Here is a 14,184-nt window from a genome sequence, read left to right as displayed (position 1 = left end):
TGCCCCCTCCTCCAATTTCCATTCCAGTTCTTTTTCACTTATTTTAGAGAAGCAGCTCTTGAGTTACGCTACACTAGATGCATTGATAGTCATCATCACCCTACCTTTACTGCTGAAGAAAGATGTATCCCAGCTTATGGATCTTTCTGTTAATTAATGATAGTCATTACTCTATGGTAACTTGACATTTCTATGGTTTTGGCCCACCACGCCCAGACACCAACTTTTTACTTCTTTGATTTCTACCCTTAAATCTTCCCATTCCCACCATATAACATTCTTGTATGTTAATCACATATGTCCATAATCACATATGGATTTGTCAGCCTCACCTCTGAAACCTGACTGGACAAGGCCCTGAGCAACCTGATGTAGTTGATCCTGCTGTAGTTGATCCTGCTTTGGGCTAGACAATCTCCAGAGATGCCTTCCAACCTCAACTCTCCTATGATTCTCTGTGGAATGATTCAAACAATACAAGCCTATTTTAGCTGAATTTCAGATAATAATAAGTCACTTTTCAAGAAGGTTACAGTCAGTGAATAATAGCAGTAACTTTTATGTGCACAAGTAATAGAAACCTGTACTTATAAACACCTCTGTGCATCTGAGTATGCTAGATAGATTTGTCCTACATTTGTGAATAATCTCCTAAACCTATCCGAGTTTATAGATAAGAAGTCTGCTGTACATGCCTACATAAATGAATATCGATAAAGAACTACAGACTGAACCCCACACGTTTTCCTCATGTGAACTGAACTTCTGAAGTTAATGGAGCTATTCATGTGAGTAAGACTTCTAAGAGCTAATACTACAGGATTAGCCAGATGCAGCACCTTCAATTTTTTTACATACGCTTGCTTAGATTCATATAAATAGTACTAGCTAGTACTAAGATCTGTCCATTTCCAAGCACTGTGCCACATTTTAATTCCTGCACTGTCCCTGTTTTGAAGACAGGCAGTAGAGGTAAGTAGCATGCCCACTGTTACAGGTGGCTGGTGTCAGAACAGGATAGACTAGAATAGCTTCTGCCTCTCAGTTATAGTCTCAATGCATCTGGAGCATAGGTCAACATCAGACAGTAGGCATAGCCATGGTCTGATGAAAAATTTACAAACACAGTCTGTTATCTTACAGTCAAAAATCAAATCCTGCTTTCAAATGCAGTGACGTAAATTCAGAATTGTTCTTGGAGAATGAGTTTTCTGATGCTTCACTGGCATGACTGAGAGTAGGATTTGCTGATGCCTCCAAAACGCATGTTGTTACCCTCTGGCTGAAAGCATGTTGCATGTTAAAGGGAGCACAATCCTGAAAAAAGCTTCATCAGCTAATACTCAGACCTTGTCAAACCAGAGATAATCCCGGAGTGTTGTTATAATATTTACTGTGATAGCATGCAAATTTTCCAGGCTTTTCAGTCACACCAAGTAATGCACTTCCATTGGTTAATGTGTATGGATAATTTTTAATAGATTTCTTTGTCTGTAGGTGAGCACTCCTTACCCTGGAAATCAAGAAGCTCTTCATGCCCATGGTGAGCAATTCTTTTCTTGTACTTTGGTTTAAATAAGCTTTTTTTGTTTTTTCTTAGTTAAGCTCTTTTTGCTTTTTCTTGGCTATTGCATAACTGGGTTTATGGGGAAAAAAAAGAAAAAAAATAAAACCAAAGGTGGTCTCACTTCTTTTTCCAGTGAAACTGTAAGATCATATCTTGGTCCAGTCTCAACATGTAGGCCAAAGAACAAATGAGCCTAGGTCTGCAATTTGAAGACTAAGATCTATAAATTGAGCAGTGCAACACATTTTCTGCAAGATCTTATCTTAGAAGTCCTCTGTCAGAGCAGAGGTGTCACACATGGCTGTGCCAAATCATTACTCTCTGCTCTGGCAATGTTTCTAAGATGCAAATTCTAAAGTCCACCTGATACTAGATCCCACCAAGCAACCGGGTGGTCTCATTCCTCCAGTGTTTGACTGATGGTGTCAAAAACACTTCACCTCTCTGAGTGACTGATACCAAAACAAACAGAGCTTGTAATCACAGCTCCCATCCTTTTGCTTGAAAGAAAATTATCACAGGCAGGATGAACACAAACTGGCTGCTGGAGTCCCAGAGAATATTGCTGAGGGAAAGAAACAAGCTATTAACAATTCTTTCTGTGAGGGGGCAGTGATTTTTCTGGTGAGACAGAAGAAATGTTTCTCATCCCCTCCTTCACTAGGAAGGTGAGGCCTGTTGAAAAGAAAGTAATTTCTGGGGTTTGGGGGTAGCTAGGACAAAAACTTGACAGGCAGACAAAGAGGGAAGTAAGACTAATGGGGAAGGAGGATGAGAAACTCCACACATGACGACCTTGGGGAAGTTGTCACAAGGCTAGAGAAGTTTTGTTAGTTTTCACTCCTTTCAATGCAAGGGGGTTTCAGGACAATAGAGGGTCAAATTTGTAGGGTATAATGATGCCCTGAGCTTTCTTTCTGAATCCTTACTGCTGAATGACTGACTCACCTCTTACAAGTGAAAGCTTAAGTCTTGTGCTTGGCAAACTGTCCACATTTCTTCAGGGCTATGTCCACAGAATTAAGTCCATAGAGTCTAGGCTGTCCAGTGCTGCTCCTAAATTCAAAGACTCCCAATTGCTTGTGTTCCCCTGTACACAGGGACTCCAAAAAAATTTCTCCGTCCATATTTTTTTTTAACAAAGAATCCATGATGTAACAGAGTAAATGCCCACAGAGAGCCCAAAGTTCTTGGTTCAAGGCTTTTTCCTTAGTTCTAAGAGTTGACTCCAAGGTGATAAAGGACATTCTGCTCTTTTTAGACTTTCAGCCTAGGTAAAAGCTTGAAAGTGATGATTTTGACTATGACAATTTTGTTTAAAACTTGTTGGTTTTATTCAATTAATCATTATAGTTTCTTTTCTCTAAATGCATACTATTTCTCAACCCAAACAGTAAATCCTAAAGTCACTCCAGCATGCATCCCTTCTTTCTTTGGTTTAAGGAGAAAAAGTCATCATTTACGTACAGTTTTCATCCCATTTTAAGATTATTGTAATGGTCTGACCATTCCATTCTTGAGCTAGTACTCCACCAGATACGCACAAAGTGGTCACTTACTGCGCGCACCAGGTGTTAAAATTAACACAAGCCTGCGTCTGTGGTTCAGTGCTTTTGTCCTTCCTCAAAGACATGCTCCAAGGATGGATTCAGTTACATGCAGAGGGAAACAGGTAGCAATTCTGCGCCAAAAAAAATGGTGAATGCTGATTGAAATAGCGCTGCCTTGACCAAATTGTGTGGAAGTTCTTCAGTTCCAAGGGTAGCAGAAAGTTCTGTGACAGTTTTTTCCCTTCAGAGGTTCTTGGAGTTGGAAAAAAAGTCGGGACATTAAAACAAAGCCTCAGAGCATCCACAGGGAGCAGCCGGCAGTTTTCTTATGATCCAGTAGTGCACAGTGGAGAAGGAGGTCTTCTCAAGATCACGGAGGAAATAAAGTCAGTGGTCTTCCACCTTTTATTTAACTACTTATAATAAAAATTTATTCCTGCCTATTTATTATACTTTCAGAGTAATTTTGTGGAAAAAAGCAGTAGTGCAGCCTCTAATATACAGCCTGAGCCTGTTTCCCTGTTCCCATGTTCCTGGGAATTAAATCACTGTTCCCATCACTGTGCAAAGGAGTCTGGAGAGTTTACAGTTTAATCAGATAAGTCAGAGCCTGCATGGCAAAAACAGTGCAAGCAAAACAAGTTGAATAATGCAGCAGTAGTATGTGTTATATCAACTCCAAATGCTGGGGCTTGGGGCTATTTCTGGAGGACAACATGGCTATCTGGGGACCAGTTCTCTAACGTAGTCCAGAGAGCAGGCAGTGGGTTGATATCAGCAACTGGAACAGCTCCTCTCCCTCAGCAATGACTTGAGACACTTGGAAAGACCAGGCCACCTTGATCCAAACGGAAAAAGAAAGGAAGAGAAGGAAAAGAGTGCAAGGGATCAGGATAACGGGCAAGAGTGGACATAGTAAGTGGTAAAGGAAGATATCTTGAAGAAGAGAAAGTCAGAGCTTGCTTGTATAAGCTCTGTATTGGTCTCAATATTGTAAGAAGATGACCTAAAATACTGATGACTGGACTGGAAATCTGCCTGGAAAATAACTCTGGCGATGTCACAGTCGGACAGTTAGGGTTCAGATGACAACTAGGAAAACTGTCTAATTGCGCACCTGAGAGACGGTGTGACTGGCCTCTGCAACATAAAATGAGGCCCCACCGTTCTGTCAATAGGCATTTGAACATGGGCTCGCAGCTGGAGGCTGAGTCACCAGACAGATCATGGGGAGACCCATGGGAGTATGACCAGATTTCACCTCTCATGGCTGAAAGACAGAAGAGAAGGGTGGAGAGGAACTGTCTCGAAACTTCCATTGTAACATGGGGCTCTGAAAGGGAAGAAGTTCATCTTATTCTTCTGTATATGTTGCCATTCTGCACAACTAGAAGAAGGAAAAGTGCTGTAACTATTTTCCAAACTAAGGTTTTCTTACCAATAAAGTCTTCATTTATTTCTTACCAATAAAGTCTCATTTATAAGTAGCACCAGGTCATGGAGCATGGACTGGGTACCCAAGCAAGAGATTGTTTCTGTGCTTGACCCAGTGAAATTTACAAATGTAATCAGATCAGGTTAGAAAACAGCCACTGTTCTTAGTGATCCACTGACTCCCAGCATAGATCACAACTGACCACAGGGGCTGAAGATATCACGGGCAGGGAACCATTAAAAATTACTTCAAGAGATGTGTCTTGTATCTGCTTGTCATTGTGCTTCAGCACCCTTCCTGCTCATAACTCAGAATAGGACCACCTCACCTTAAACTTGAAAAGGCATTTCTACCTGAAGGAAGTGGCTGTAAGATGTTACTGTGGCAGAACAATGTTATTTTACATGAATTTTGCAAAGATATTAGCAATTACTCAGGTAGAAAAAAGACCTAAGAAGTCTAAATACTCAGGGGTCATTTTACCCAGATATTTTATAGGGTAAAAGGTCACAATGAAAGTTGAATAATATCTGGAAAAACAGAAGGTTTATCCAGATGTATTTGAGTGCAATTCTACCCTTAGCTTACCTGGATGGAAAATTATGCTAAAAGCATTTCTGTTCTCAGAGAATATTTTCTTCATTATTAATGCTTTTATGACATGAAGGAGCAATAAACGATATCATTTTTGACACTCACAGTTGCAGATATTATCATTTATTGGTTTGGTTTGGAGTCTGGAGATAGTAGAAGATGTGGTATCAAACACAGAGCCATAACTTAAGAACTGTTTCTACACTTGCCCCAGTGAAATTCACAAATGCAGTGAGAACAGGTTTGTTCAGAGGGTCTTAGGCTAGGTGGTTAGGGAAGGGAAAGTAAAAGATTGACTTGTAAGAGAGCAATTGTCTTGCACATATTGGTGTTGATAAGAGAGGACAATCAGGCAGCCATTCAATGTTCATGAGGAGAGTGAGACAAGCATATAGGGACTGAAGCCACGTGCCCCACATGTATGGAAAAGTCTGCTCTCACTTTCGGTGGTTTGGTTGTCACTGCTACAGTCTCTGCTGTTTGCAAGTTCTCATGAATTTGTGATGCTTTTATGGCAGGTGCTAAAGCAAACAGAGATTCCTGGGGGCTGCACAGATCAGCGGACTTAAAAGGAGAAAAGGGAGACAGAGGTGCTCCAGGACCACCAGGTATACTACATCTGATACGTCATTGACATCCTGTAGAGGAATACATGTTTAACTGAAAAAGCAATTCAACAAAGAACTTTGATACTTACCCCTGCAGCCTTACCTGCCTAAAGACTTACACCTAGGTTCCTTGCTGAACTTACACACAGAGCAACAAAGCCCATAATGTTATCAAAAATGTCTTCTGAAAAGAAGTATTTGTACTGCACGTTTGTGAGTATTATGAATGCGTTAAGTAGAAGAATAGATATTGAAATGTAACTGGCTGGTCAGAGATTTTTTGAAATCTTAGAAGGACATCATGTCCACTTCCTGAGATATCATTTTGTTGTCAATCTTTTTGAGGCAATTGGGCTAAAATCCAGTGCTTCCCATTTCAGGGTAACACACCTCTGCATTCTGAGTTCAAGGCAGTCATTTGTTGGTGACAGTCCCGCTTCCAGCAGGAGGTAGAACTAGATGATCTATTCTATGCTTTATTTATGATAATCATGAAAAGTCTGTGTGAACTAAAAATACCAATTCACTGGTGGTAGGAGCATCATAACAGATGTTCCTCACAAAAGATTTACTTTTGTGTATCAAAAAGTTGATACCCATTGCTAATTCTTACACATTCAAAAATAGTTACAGAAACAAGCGTCTATTTGAAAAGATTGCTGTTACAAACTCTTCCTTTTCTATACATTTTTTGAAATCTCATATACTGAGATAAGGCTTTGGTCAGTGCCAGAAATCATTTGAAATAGAAGAAGCAGTATATCAAATTAATGTTGCTATACCGTATTTATAATCTTTGTCATCTAATGTGTTGATAATAAATACAAAACTACATCTATATGGATATTTCTGTCTTTGTTCCAAAGACACAGTTCTGTTGACTGAAGATGATATTTTGGTTATTTTTAGGAGGACATCTGTTTGTTCTAATAAAATCTGTTTCCTTGTCTTGTCCTCATTAATTTTTATTCTGATCAATATCCAGTGCCTTAAAATAAGTGGTTAGTGCTTCCTAGTCATCAATAAACTTCTAAAAAGAAGAAGCAAGAAGCATTCCTAAACAGAAATTAAGAAAATTTTCTCTTCTTTGCTGGCTTATCCATCATGAACATGTCTGTTCCCTCCCAGGTTCTGTATTTAATGCAAATTAATGTCCTACAAGTATTTTTGCCTATACCTGATGATTTCAGGTGCTTCAGAAGGAGAGGATTATGAAAGGATTATGCTTATGATCTTGTTGTAAAACTGCAGCTAGTGGAGGATGGTGAAAATAACATGAGATTCTGGTTAAACTGAAAACTGAATTCACCTTTCTCCTGAAATAACAGAGATTTATTCATTTGTTTGCCAACTGAATCCAAATAGATCGACTAGCTTCCATATTTTGTACATTAAAATATGTTAACTAAGACCAATTCTGTTGCTGCTCTAAAAAATATTCCTGTTTGGTTCTTGCTCATTGATGTAGCTGCTAAAATATTCTTTCATACAAACCAATTCTCTAGGTCTCACAGATATCCACATAATCATTGACAGTGAAAATTCACAAGCCAGAAGTTGCAGGGTAGTGGAACATGCTTTAAGTACAGGAATTTTTCAAAACCTTCTCTGAGGGACAGATGGCTGAAGCTCCTTCCACTACCATATCTGTTGAGTTCCAGTGATCAGAAAAGCTCCCTGAACTGTGGTACTTGTCCATGCAGTGGATTTTTTTTTTTTTCCCCACAAAATGTCTCCTCTCCAACCTTACAAACAGGCTCTATTAACTGATACCATGCAAAAATATGAAGCCAACACAAAAAGTGGGTAAATGGCAGGCCGCACTTTATTTAGCTACTCTGTATAGAGATAGGTGTAGTAAGTATCCAGACCATAGGTGCTGTGTTCCAACCACACGTGCAATGCTCCAGCACAATCCCGGTGTTTCTGGCTGGAGGAACACAGTCTGGAGCCTTGTAAGAAAACACAGTTAGAAACAGAGGAGGAGACTTCACTGTATCATAGCCTCAGACCCAATTGCCTAAGGCTGAAGATCCGCTAATTGAAAATGCAGTGTTTATTGCAGTGTGCTGGCCCTCGACATAGTCAACCCCCTTCCTTCCTGTGGGTCATTCCCCAAAAGGCCAACCTGGTATTCTGGACAAGTTTTCACACTCATCCAAATCCACCCTTTGGCCTGTTTGTTTGTCCTGAGACTTTCTTTTCTGCATAAAGAAGTTTCACCCTTTTCTCTGTGAATCCTGGAAGGAATGGAGCTAAAGGAAAATCAGTGAGGTGGAGCAAGATGGCTTCTCACTGGGCAAGCATTAATTCTGGTAATAAGTGAGTTCTGTTGCTCCAGGGGCTAAGTTAATTTCTAGATCAGATCCCAGATCTGAAAGCAGTATAGCTTTTCATTTGCTAAAAGAAAGGTCACCAAAGTTCTGTGACTTTGTGATTGTTGGGAGCGCATGATTTTGCCATTAATTACGCACATGCAAAGTGCTGTTAGTCTGTTTCAGCACCATCTGAAAACAAACTGAAATGAAAATGTCTGGTCTACTAGCAGAAGCCACACAACAAAGTATGTTTCCATCTGGCTAGTGTTAAGATCCCTAAAGGTCCTGCCAAAAATTGCCTACCAGCCCTCCACTGAATGTCTACAGAAGAGGACTGAACTAGGTTTCCCTGTTGAGAAGCCATGTCAAGCAAACTTCTCTGGCTGTGTACTACTAGTAAACTAAACAGGCCCAGGACACAGAGGACAATTGTCCTGCCATTTAATTGTTCCCATGTTTCCTGGCCTGGATTCGGCCTGCAACAAGTAACACTTTCCCAGATAATAGGATGGTGTGGAGGATAGCTTAAGCCAGGGATTGGTACAATAGGCTGTATGGATAAGTCTCTCATGCTTTGGGAGTGAGGAGGACAGTTTAGCTCTATGGATGGAAGCTGTGCCACTTTACCTCAGGGCTGAGGAACTGGTCTAATACAGTTTACCTACCAGTGTAGGTAGAGCCTACTGGTTCCCTACCACAGATTTTTGACTTCCACTTTGAGTGGTGACCTCCCTCTTCCTCATGTACCTTGCCCAGGCCTAGTCTGCTTGTTGGTCATCCTAGAAGGACCTCAGATATTGCCCAGTGTAGAGATTAATACTAAGCAACATCTGAGAAGGACACCTACCACTCCATTCCACCTGTCTGTTCCCCATCCCCTCACACGGATCAAGCAAATCACTGCAGCGAGCTATAATTGGCAGGGTTGGAATAAAATCAAAATAGCTGCCATAGTGGGAATACAATTCTGTCCCAGAGTACAGATGTATACAATGTCTACTTGACTTAATTGTATCTGAGATAGCATACTGAGATATGAGTCCTATGGCTGGATCCATAGGGTTGGATCCAAAGATGTCAAAAATTAATCAGAACATATCTGAAGAAAATGCATTGAGCTGTTATAGGCAGCTGTAAAACAGTCTTTTTTCCAACTGTATGCCAAACAGAGAACATTTGAAGGCTTTTTAGACTTTTTGTGCTGGCTTGATGGCTTTGGCTGACCACCATTTGCAGACAACCCAACACAGGTGGTATAACCATTGATTGTGGTATTAGTTTTTGTTGCAGAAAAATGTCAAGGAACAATTATTCTATGAACAGCAGCACGGCAGTAACACTGTTTCTCTTGTCAGTTATGGTACTGTCCTTGCATGAAAGATAACGCAACTACTGATTGGCCACCCCACTTCTGGCAAAACATATGGAAAGCTTTTCTTTTACTTTGGTTTCCATCAAAGGGGTTAATTTGGATGCTTCTCTTTCACCCTCTGCCCAGCTGCCATTTTTTCAGAAAACTGGGAATTTTTCATCTTTGAGCCTTCTTTGCTTTCACATTTGTCTGAAATTCACAATCAGATTCAGAAGTTATTAAGGTGGAGGAGTGACAGACAAGATAGGGCATGTAAGCCTTGCTTTGTTAGGAAACCAAACTAAAAATATCTGTTAGATTTAAAGGTTAATGTTATTATTGTAAATAATTTTCCTTTAAACTCCTAAACCAGTAATATCCAAAGCAGTGCTTTTAAAAAGAAAATTACAGATAATTATTGTACTTTATTGTGTTTTCTTCATTTTTCAGGTCCACCTCTGCCTCCATCATATTTCAGCCACTTTATTAATAGCATAAAGGTAATTATATCCCATTTGTGTTTGAGTTCTGTTAAGTTTTTTTTAAGGTGTGCTTTACTATAAATTAAGCATAAAACAGTATAGCATGATGAAATATACAAAACAGATAAGAGCATCAGTAATTACAAATTATATTAATTTCTTAAACTCCAGCTGCATACACAAGTTTATTACAAGTATAGAGATAGCAGATGTCAGTAGTATATAAAGATCACTTTTGAAAAAACTTTATTACTGAGGCTTTTTACCTTCCCCATGGTATTAAAGTGAGTCATAATTCACTGTTACCTAACATAAGTTGGTATAAATTGTCTGCCATAAATGAATGCTTTTGTTTCTATGCCAGCTCAGGTAAAAGACATCCATTACCTAAAGGGCTTCTATAAAAATTTAGCAACAATTAACACATGGGGGGGGTGGGGGGGTGGGGGGGCGAAATCACTTCTGTGTAATACTATTTATCTTTTAAGCACACTGAATAAAATAAGTTAAAGTGATGGAAACTACTTTTCCTGGAATCTTTTACAAGAAAGTATACCCATACCTTGATGTGTTTGGTCTCTCTCTGTTCCATTATTCTCCTGACTGCTTCAAGTAACAAAAATGAATACCAATGCAATATTATTTTAAATGTTTTTAAGTGAACAAGGCTCTTTATCAGTAGAAGATCTGAAAAAAAAAATGAATCAAGTTATCATTTAATGATGCTACCAAAAGCAGTGTACTGTCAGCTTCCTTGAAGGACTCTTAGTGCTGTCTGGTTTTCAGATTTAGTTTCTGCTTGGCTGTGCACACCTAAGTTATTCCTATGACGTAAAGTGCCCCTTGCATGCACGGCAGAGCTGATATGGCTTCTTTGATCTTACAGAGTAGTGTCTGTAGCTTTACAGCTTTAGCTACAAAGAACTCATTTTTCATCTAGTCCTTCATCTCTGCAAAATGGCATGCCATACAGAAAGCTTTATAGTCCTGTTTACTGGGAAACTAAAAAAAAGAAAAGTCAGAGGAGGAGCTATACATAGCCATCTCTGCTGGCTTTCTGCAGCTACCTGCCATTCTTGCTTTGCCCTTTGCCTCTTCTATTCACAGGTTTATTTCTCAGAAAGGTGAAACAAAGTAGACCAAAAAAAGTTGAAGGAAAAAAAACAGCAGACAAACAGAAGGAAATAATGTGAGGAGGAACCTACAATTGCTGTGGCTCATTTTGCACAGAGAGATAATGACCAAGTATTTAAACACTTCTTCCTACCTATCACTCTGTTCCCCAAACTAACTGATAATCAACGATGAAGGACAGGAGAAGACATGCAGTTCAAAGTGTCTGCAAATTTGTGTGGCGTCTCTTCTGTTATCCTGGTACACACACCCGCCCTTCTCTCTCATCCTATGCACAGTAATCTTCACTTTGCCACATACTTTTAAATATCTGTCCATTCCATGTCAATCTTGCTTTGCTTTTTCCTTGATGATGGAGAAAAGCAGAAAGCCAGGCTTTTATGCTTCCTCTAACTTTCTCTTTGCCTCCAGCTATAGCACAGAACAAGGTTTTGCTGGGTAGAATAGCAGGAAACAGCAAGAGAGGCATTTTCTCTGCCTCCACCTAACCCCACCTCCCCTAGCCCCTGCCCTGAGAGAGCCTTGCAGCCTCAATAGAGAAAGCATTCCTTTTCATTCCTTATCACTGAAGAAGGAAGTGATGTCAAAAAGATTTTAAGCAGATGCTTTCCTTTATTAAGCTCAGAGATTTCATGTAACTTTAAAAGATCAGTGCATAGAGTTCTGATCTCACTTCAGCTCAATTTTTAAAATATATTCTCTTTAAAGGGTGAAAAAGGAGACAATGGAGTCACTGGTGTAAAAGGAGAAAAAGGAGAACCAAATGGAGGGTTTTTTCTGACAGGACCTCCTGGACCGCCTGGAAGACCAGGATTAGCTGTAAGTCACGCAAGTTGTAGAATAGGAATATTTGTGGGTACCCATTTTAATTTAGAAGGCACTAAAAAGAAACAAACATCAAGATAATGCTAAGAACCATATAAAAACTCATATGCTAACTATTAGGTGAATACAAGACAGTTGCATTAGATGTAAACACAGGCACTTCACTGTTGTGCACAGAATTAATTTGCTATGAAAAATTGATGTAATGTTATGCTCGGCTGTCTAATACAACTACATCAGCATGTAGATTCATGCTATTAATAGCATTACAAATCAAGGCAGTATATATAACTTGTGATGTTGGCCCCATAAAGGCCAAAATAGGCTATATAAAGTTAGACAGAGGCTGACTTGAAATTTATTGGCCATCTAAATAATTAATCTTATTTTCTATTCCAGTAATCCAAAAACATGAATAAAAAGTCCAGTGTGTACCCATCTGGATCATTCCTATAAAATTCAGCCACTGTCTAATCTCTACCTAGTTGTTTTATCTTCTGGTAATTGCCACTGCAGCTGCTTTGGAATCAAATGCACTAATTCTTTGAAAACTAGTTTATCCCTGTGATCTGGCAACAAATGTGTGCATTGCATTACTCTATTGTCATGTTCTGTGCCAAGGAGCATGAATGCCTGGGTCACAGTTGAGGATGAAGTGTTAGGTTAGCAAGCCCACCTTCAAAAATCCCCCTGGCACTATTCCACGTTGCTGAGAACCATCTCCCTGTTCAGAAACTGTTCCACTGGCAAGAAGCAGTTGGATGGCACAGCTGAGATCCATCAGAGACTGAGCTCTCCTAGTCCAGGATCCAAAAACTGTTCCATGTACACAGGCCAGTTCGAGCACAGGGAGCACAAGCCCTCCTCATTCAGGCTGAGGACACACTGCTAAACTGGAAACGTAGAGAGCTGGAGCCATTTTAATCTGGAAGGCTGGCAGCTGGAGAGCTTAAAGGATATGAGCTGACATTTGATCACAGGAGGGAGAAGACAACATTCGTTATGAGACATACACCCTGCATAGACACGCTTCATGTTAAAGCTTTCCACCATGCACCTTCAGACAAACTCTTACCTTGTAAGCACATCAAAGCAAGTAGTCTCAGCATGAGCAGAGTTGAGATCCAGGACTTTGAGAGTACAGTTGAGAGTTTTGCAGATATGAGCTACTCAGGAATAGGTGCGAGAACTTTCAGAAAGCTTTCTGAAACTTAAATTCTTGAATTTAGTTCAGTATATGGTCAAATTTTTCATTTTCCACTAATATCCATGCCTCCTTGAAGAAAATTACGTACAGACTCTTGTCTAAACAGTGGTGTGGTGGCAGGCCTTCAGAAAATGTTGCCACCAGAGATGAAGGCCCTGCAGCAGTGAAACTGATACATTCAAAGAAATACTTTTCATCACTGATAGGGACCAAAAGGGGATTCAGTTGTCGGACCCAGAGGACCTCCAGGGTTACCTGGCCTACCTGGCTTACCAGGTTATGGAAAAATTGGACCTCCTGGCCCACCTGGCCCACCAGGCCCACCAGGACCCCCTGCAATATATGGCTCAGGTGAGAGGGTGTGATTTTGCTTTTCACTGTATATGCGAGTGCATAGGCATGCACCCACACCCCCCACACACACACTGCCACTTCCTTTACATACCTGATCTTTCATCTGCCCACCCACTCTGCACACCTGAATCAGGTTGCTCCCCTCTCTCCTCCTGCCCTGTACCGATTTCTCCTGGGGGGCGAGTTGGAACTGGGAGTACAAAAGGGACAATTTCTCTGCAGTTTTCACTGACTAGTGCCATGGGAGCGCTATTGCATGAAAAACCTTACTGTGGCTGTGGCTGTGGCTGTGGCTGGGAGGAAGTCTACATAACAGAGACAGGCTGCCTTGAGAGCTTTGCAAAATCTATCAAATTGAGCAGTTGGCTAAATTTGGGAAGATGTTAATGTGGGCCAAGACGCCCTTCTTGGGGTGAATGCAGTTAAATTCAGTTGGCAGCTGGTCACAAGTGGTGTTCCCCAGGGCTCAGTATTGGGGCCAGTTCTTTTTAATATCTTTATCAATGATTTGGATGAGGGGATCGAGTGCACCCTCAGTAAGTTTGCAGAGGACACCAAGTTGGGTGGGAGTGTTGACCTGCTTGAGGGAAGGAAGGCTCTACAGAGGGATCTGGACAGGCTGGATCAATGGGCCGAGGCCAATTGTATGAGGTTCAATAAGGCTAAGTGCCAGGTCCTGCACTTGGATCGCAACAACCCCATGCAACCCTACAGGCTTGGGGAAGAGTGGCTGGAAAGCTGCCTGGTGGAAAAGGAGCT

General features: G+C 40.6%; 1 protein-coding gene across 1 annotated transcript in view; it reads left to right on the top strand.

The window, feature by feature from the left end:
- LOC127013308 (collagen alpha-1(XV) chain-like) overlaps positions 1 to 14,184 on the top strand; it is a 160,167-nt gene that overhangs the window by 134,196 nt on the left and 11,787 nt on the right. The window contains exons 31-35 of the mRNA XM_050892108.1: positions 1,498 to 1,543; positions 5,665 to 5,754; positions 9,874 to 9,923; positions 11,748 to 11,858; positions 13,278 to 13,422. Coding sequence (XP_050748065.1) covers positions 1,498 to 1,543; positions 5,665 to 5,754; positions 9,874 to 9,923; positions 11,748 to 11,858; positions 13,278 to 13,422 — 442 coding nt within the window. The remainder of the gene's footprint in view (positions 1 to 1,497; positions 1,544 to 5,664; positions 5,755 to 9,873; positions 9,924 to 11,747; positions 11,859 to 13,277; positions 13,423 to 14,184) is intronic.

The sequence above is a fragment of the Gymnogyps californianus genome, chromosome 2 (genome assembly GCF_018139145.2).
Source record: "Gymnogyps californianus isolate 813 chromosome 2, ASM1813914v2, whole genome shotgun sequence".
NCBI classification, from domain to species: Eukaryota; Metazoa; Chordata; class Aves; order Accipitriformes; family Cathartidae; genus Gymnogyps; species Gymnogyps californianus.
This window is presented reverse-complemented; position numbering and strand designations above follow the sequence as displayed.